The sequence below is a fragment of the Suillus fuscotomentosus genome, assembly GCF_016647785.1.
Source record: "Suillus fuscotomentosus strain FC203 chromosome Unknown F5891scaffold_8, whole genome shotgun sequence".
Classification (NCBI taxonomy): domain Eukaryota; kingdom Fungi; phylum Basidiomycota; class Agaricomycetes; order Boletales; family Suillaceae; genus Suillus; species Suillus fuscotomentosus.
This window is the reverse complement of record NW_024539520.1, coordinates 689,159-695,158: the sequence shown is the minus strand read 5'-3', so window position 1 is coordinate 695,158 and position 6,000 is coordinate 689,159. Positions and strand designations below refer to the sequence as shown.

Sequence of the window (6,000 nt, the reverse complement as noted above, 5' to 3'; positions counted from 1 at the left end):
GCTTGATGATGCGAGGCACACTTGATGAGGTTGATGCTTGTGGAGGAGTTCACCTTTCACTTTTATTCGACGAGGCGGAAATACGAGTATGGATATTAACTGTCTCGGATTGTCACTGAAACACTACTGGGTGATACATGTACGCTAATAGACATTGTGCTATGATGCTTCAGCTAGGACCTAGTGCCTCTATGGAGTCAGGGGAATCTAAAGAAATCCACAGTGTTACAGTAACGTCTGGAAATAGCACACTAACCATCAAACAGTTTGTTGACGTGGTTCCGAACGGCGACAGCGACGGACCGGGAACGGATATGTAGGCACCAGGACCAGCAATAGACTAATAGTCCAAGAGTCGAACATCCGCTGCTTGATGCTACATAGGTTGTAAATATGATAGCGAATCCGACACATGAAGAAGTAAATCCCCCGTGGCTAGCTGGCGGAAGAGACCTCTTCAAAATGACACAGAAGCTGGGGCCTTGAATTAGATTTCCGGATTTGAAAAGTTTGAGTGCTCCGGGTCGTGATACTCTGGGGGATTTGAATATATTGAGAAAGGGAAGGTTTCATGATATCTGAACCGGGCACGAATTTTCACAAGAACGTATATGCACGGAGGGCTATAGCTGCTGTTATTTATAGGAAGCACACCTGTAGAAGTAATAAATATTTCAAATAAAATGACAGGGATACGAGTTGACCAATGGTGTCGGTGAGATCTTGAGACTGTGCCCGCCTCACTATTCACACTGTGACAGGGCGCCCATCGCTATTGGACAATTGTATGGCGAGTTAGGACCACGATGAGTCTCCGGCCATCGGTTAATATACAAGCTCTCCATGAAGTTGCACAATACATAGTAATAAAAAGTAAACGGCATGATAAGGAATAAAAACACACTGGCGCGACTCCCAATCATTCATAACCCAACTCAGCATCAATTCGCGCTCTCCGCAAGTTTCTCCTCTCCTCGTCGGTCATACACGACCACCCCTCAACAGTCTCTGACAACTCCTCCTCGATACGCTCTTCCATCTCTATTTGCTTCTTGCTCTTCTTCGGCGGGGGAGGTCTCGGTAATGGTGGTGGAGGGGTCCGTCGGTTGGGGTGGAGTGGTGCAATCCGTGAAAGCATCGTTCGCGATGACTTCACCAATGGCGAATAGGAAGGGCCGTTTGAGAACGGTGAATTTGGTTGTGAGTTGACACGCCGGATGAGCTTCTGACATTGGGGTCGACTTGGGTTTGATGCTGAAGGCGCGTGACTGGAGAGTGACAGACGGAGTCTGCTTTGGTGGAGCAGCTACGCTGTTCGAGGGAACCTTCTAGGTAGAACGTAAGTAAGGACATCAAAGAGTATGGAGATGTAGTGCCTTGGTTACCTCAGGAATTACAATGGTTTCAGAATCCTTGGAACCGTCGTCTCGAGAGTCTTTGTCCTCGGGCAAATGGCTGCTTTGGTTAGGGGACTTTGAACGAGGAGGGTCGCTGCCGTCGTCCTCATGTTCACTTTCCGAGAGAACCGCTTTCCTTCTGCCTTTTGCCTTGGGTTTCGATTTCGATTTTGCAGCGGAGGTGGGTTTCGATAGTACCTTCTTCTTCGATGTAACTTTCGGTTCCTCTTCCTCAACGAAATCGTCGTCTTCGAGGCAAGTTATTGCCTGCAGCTGGCTCATCCGTGGGGGATCTTATGCGCAAGATCGTCGGGTTCGACTCTGTCAGCCTGCTTCCGACCTTTTTTCTTCCCCTTCGCCCGAGAAGACAACTTTGTGTCCTTTTTCTTACCCTTGCTCGCAGAAACGATGTCTGCGTCCCCGTTTTCGTCTTCAAGTGTGTGCGAATCGTCGATTTCTGGGACGACAGGACGACAATGGTGCAGAGAATAGAGGAGGTGCTATATAGAGGACGACGTAGTATCGGGGACGTCTACATCCATCTCTTCGCCATGAACCTCTGACTGAAGCGGGGAAACCTTCTTCCGTTTACGAGTTATCTGGGGTGGAGAAGAGGGCGGAGAAGACAGATCGGGTAAAGCAGGAATAGAAGACGGGAGGCGTGATGTTGTAAAAGATAGTTGAGACGGAAGCGCTGGCTCTTGCGGTGCAGGAAGAACTACAACGTCGCTCGGCTGAGTATCGACGATGCTTTCTTCAGGAACCTCAGTGAAGGCGATGTCCTAGCTTTAGGCTTCGGTTTAGGCCTGGGTCTCGGCTTGGGCTTGGCCGGCTTGTCTTGGGATTTCTGCCGCTTCCGTGGAGGCTTCAGTGATAGTTCGTCGAGGTCGGAGTCGGATGTTAACTCTATCACATCATAGTTGACAGGCACGTAAGTCGGCTTCTTGACCTGAGTCTTTCGAGTGCGCGTCTTGGCTCGGTCGGCAATGCTAAACACAGGATCGACGTCCTCGATGAGATCTGAAACCGCAGATGGTGTGGTTGGAGGGCGGATGCTGTCTGCAGCCAAGGCACTGGATTGGATTGCAGATGCAGAGCCGATGAGTGAGCCAGAGGAACGAAGTTCATCGTCTTTGATGAAGTCGTCGTATATGGTACTCGTAGTCCGAGACTTTCGCGGCACAGGACGTGGGCGCGGTTTAGACTTCGGTACAGGTGTTCCAGCGCCACGAGGAAGTAACGGAGAAGTATTTGGTGGTTCAGAGTCTTGGTACCCTGGAGGTGGTGTAAACAGAGACACATTACTTGTGTCGAGAGGTTCACGTCCTCGCTGGGGAGTCTGTGCTTGACTGGTAATAAACGAAGCAGTCTGAATTGTTGACGCTGAAAATCCGTGTCCAGTTAGCATACGGTATACGACATGAAGCTTGAAGAATTCCTAACGCTGTAGTATCATCTCCGGGCCTGTAGAAAACGGGGTTCCGCTCAAGAGGCCGCTTCGGTCAGCAATTTGAAGAGGTCGTAAAGCATCTTCGTCTTCGCTGTCAGCAACAACCCAGTCGTCTGTAATATCGGCCATTGAATTGATAGATGTTTGCAGCGATTATACTGGGTGTCGTCGATGAGTATGTAGTTAAGAAGAGTAAGACATGAATTAAAGCCTACACGCGGCATGCACGTGATCGCGTCACTATGGATAAATTATGAACTCCGAATGACCACAAGGGGGACTTTCTTGAACTTTATGTAAGTTTTACTTATGTCGAGAAGTAGGTATCTTCAGGTTGCTCGGCGTTGTGTGACCGTGACATACCCTTGTTGGGTAGCGGAGGAATCTTGGGAGGAATCTGCTTTACAGCGTTTACATTAGGTAATCGTAAATTTTCGCAGATAAACAGACTTAGCACCTAGCGCTCACGTGCAGACGGAGCTTCCAGGGAACAAAATTCTATATATATAAGGAATACAAGAACCGCTAACTGCAACATTTAGTATACGGCTAGTGCACTATTTACCGTGATCTTATTGATATTTCGGTTACCAAACTATAGTGAGCACGGATGGTGGTATACATACATATAGTGCGGATGTCACCGCTATATTACCTTGATCAAGTTCACCTCTCACCCACACCACACCCATTCTCTAACAATATGGCCATAGTCTCAAATGATCCCATTTGGTGGCCGACCATCTATGCGTATCGTATATCCAGCTATTTTGGAGGTTCGTGGAGAGCAGTCGGATGTTGAAGCTGAGGTCTGACTCAATGTAACCTTGGCTCCGGTATCGCAGTTGCCGCCTTTGTTGGGGTGACGTATGATTGGGGTGAGCACGATATTATTAAAGGATTACTGATATCTTACAAGTATTTTCAGCGCTCACATTCGGACAAGAGGTATGTCGATGCCATGACCGGAGCAGCCATCTCGCTAAGAATCCTTTTATAGGTTGACCTCATCTGGGTGAGTAGAGTCTCATGGCAGAGGGAACACGCATGAAAATGCACTTATTTACAGAGGCAACGCTGGTCCCTAATGACAGTGCTGTATCTCAGTGTATGTAGCTTGTTTGTAGTAATTGCCATTCTGTGCTGACTTGAAAGTATCCTAGGTGCGCTACCTTGGAATCCTATCTGCTGCGTATGTTCGGAAGGCTTAACATTTGGTGTTGTGCTAATCGTCTATCTCTTATCATCAGTCTGTCCATGGTTGGTATGTCTCCTTAGTATATTCACAGTCTTCTCTTCTGACCAACGGCATTCAGGCAATCTTTCGACCATCTCGCTGACAGATACAGTGAGTCTTCTGTATAAATGCCTGCCATTCCCCTCAAATCAACCGTGGTGTCCTGCAGCAGTGGGTGTGGTTCTTTGCTGACTTCTCAATCCACTAATGGCTGCCACGCTATACTACCAAAGATGTGAGTCTGTTTGGAGTATGTACTACCTGAGACTAGTCACTCATCGGATTTGTCAGGCTGGATGATGTACACTATATGGGTTTGGACGGGTCTTGTGGTATTTGCGATGCTGTGGGGTGAGCTTTACACTTGTGCGACCTCGGTGATATTGGAATGACTGAAACATGCCGCAAGTCATCATCATCACTCGGTTGCATGCCATGTATCAACGAGCCAGAAAAATCCTGATACTTCTCGTTGTCACCTTCCTGGCAATCATCACCTTTGATGGAGTGATAGTCGTAATATCAACGGTGCATACTTCAGGAGGTACGCTTAATTATCGATGAAAACGAACGTGCATAGGGCTCATTGACGAACACCAGAGGAACTCATTCTCTCGGGCACCTACCAGTGCACGATGAGCTATACAGGAGATACCCTAGTTCTGGGTTCTGTTACTTGGATACTCGCCATTGTTTGGGAGGTCCTTGCGCTATGTCTCGCAGTCTGGATTACGGTAAAGCACTTCCGTGAACTGCGATTACATTCGGCAGGAGGGATTATCGGGGACTGTTTTACGGTGTTGATGAAAACTCACGTGGTTTACTTTGCGAGGTAAGTTCATATCGTGATTATCGTTTCTTTCTCACTGAAGGGTCGGACTTGGCAGCTTTGTCGTTGTTTCGTGTTTCGCTCTCATCATTGATTTGTCTCCAACATCATCAACGGTATGTCAATCTTTCACTTACCTCTGCATGTGACCACTATCTATCATTTCTATAGAGCCAATATCTCCTAGAATATCAGACTTTGTCTGGCTTGTCTCATATTTCGGAGGTCGTGCAGATGTTCATGCTAGGACCACGGCTGATCCTTGGCGTTCGAGAATATAATGCTAAACTCGTTGACTCCAACGCAGCAACTGGCATGACCTCAATCGCTTTCCAAGAGCGTGCGCATATATCGACTGGCAGTGGTGCGGTGAAGTTGACGCGAACCGTTGCCTAGTGCTTGCAGGGAGCACGGTAAATTAGTTTTTTGTTGCTATTCCAAGCCTCGTTGCAGTGCTCAAACAGTTATTTAGTGTCACAAAATATATGTCAAGGAGACATAGGTTTGGGCAATATTTTTGTCGTAGTATTTATTCGAATCATTTGCTATAGGTTTTGACATTGACAATGTTTCAACCAATGTCCTGAATATATCTACTGTACCAACGAAGGAAAGCAGTGCCCAGAACGGGAAAGTCGAGGAGCGAGAGATGTTTATAGGCGATGTCACCAGAACGTTAGATGCAAGTTTCTATTTGCTCGTGCTTCTCATCTTCGAGGACAACTTGTGACCTTTCGGCGTATCGGAGGGCACTATGGGGTATATGGTGCGACGATCCTGTAGCATAAATAGGTATCATGCTTTATCAGGCTTCATGAGCACACAGACATGGACAGTAGTACAAGCATGTAAGCTAGTTGGCGTGAGTCAAGAATGGGAGGTTGAACGTCGAAATTGAATACTGACATGGTGTAGTACATGAATGAGTTGTGAACGTCTGATACAGACCACTGGATAGGCGGAGTGGCGATTGCGGGCTTTGTTGATCATGCGGCAAGGCCCTCGACATCCTCCTCACGGACTTTAACATTGCTTCAGTTAACGTAAGTATTGGGCCAAAAAGCGAAAGAGATGCGTCTGGCAGGTT

The 6,000-nt window shown here is 47.5% G+C and overlaps 2 protein-coding genes across 2 annotated transcripts; both read right to left on the bottom strand.

Annotated features, from left to right (window-relative positions):
• Positions 1 to 919: 919 nt before the first annotated feature.
• Positions 920 to 1,225, bottom strand: F5891DRAFT_944584 (uncharacterized protein; the record flags this gene model as incomplete). Its single annotated transcript, XM_041374569.1, has 1 exon — positions 920 to 1,225. A coding segment is annotated over one exon (306 nt), but the record flags the coding sequence as incomplete, so codon positions are not given.
• Positions 1,226 to 1,897: 672 nt separating this feature from the next.
• On the bottom strand, positions 1,898 to 3,084 carry F5891DRAFT_721371 (uncharacterized protein). Its single transcript, XM_041372957.1, has 3 exons — positions 3,063 to 3,084; positions 2,841 to 3,005; positions 1,898 to 2,780 (listed from the first exon to the last, which is right to left on the bottom strand). The coding sequence occupies exons 2-3, from the start codon at positions 2,974 to 2,976 to the stop codon at positions 2,116 to 2,118; spliced, it is 801 nt and encodes a 266-aa protein (XP_041230618.1). The 5' UTR covers positions 2,977 to 3,005; positions 3,063 to 3,084; the 3' UTR covers positions 1,898 to 2,115.
• Positions 3,085 to 6,000: the final 2,916 nt, after the last annotated feature.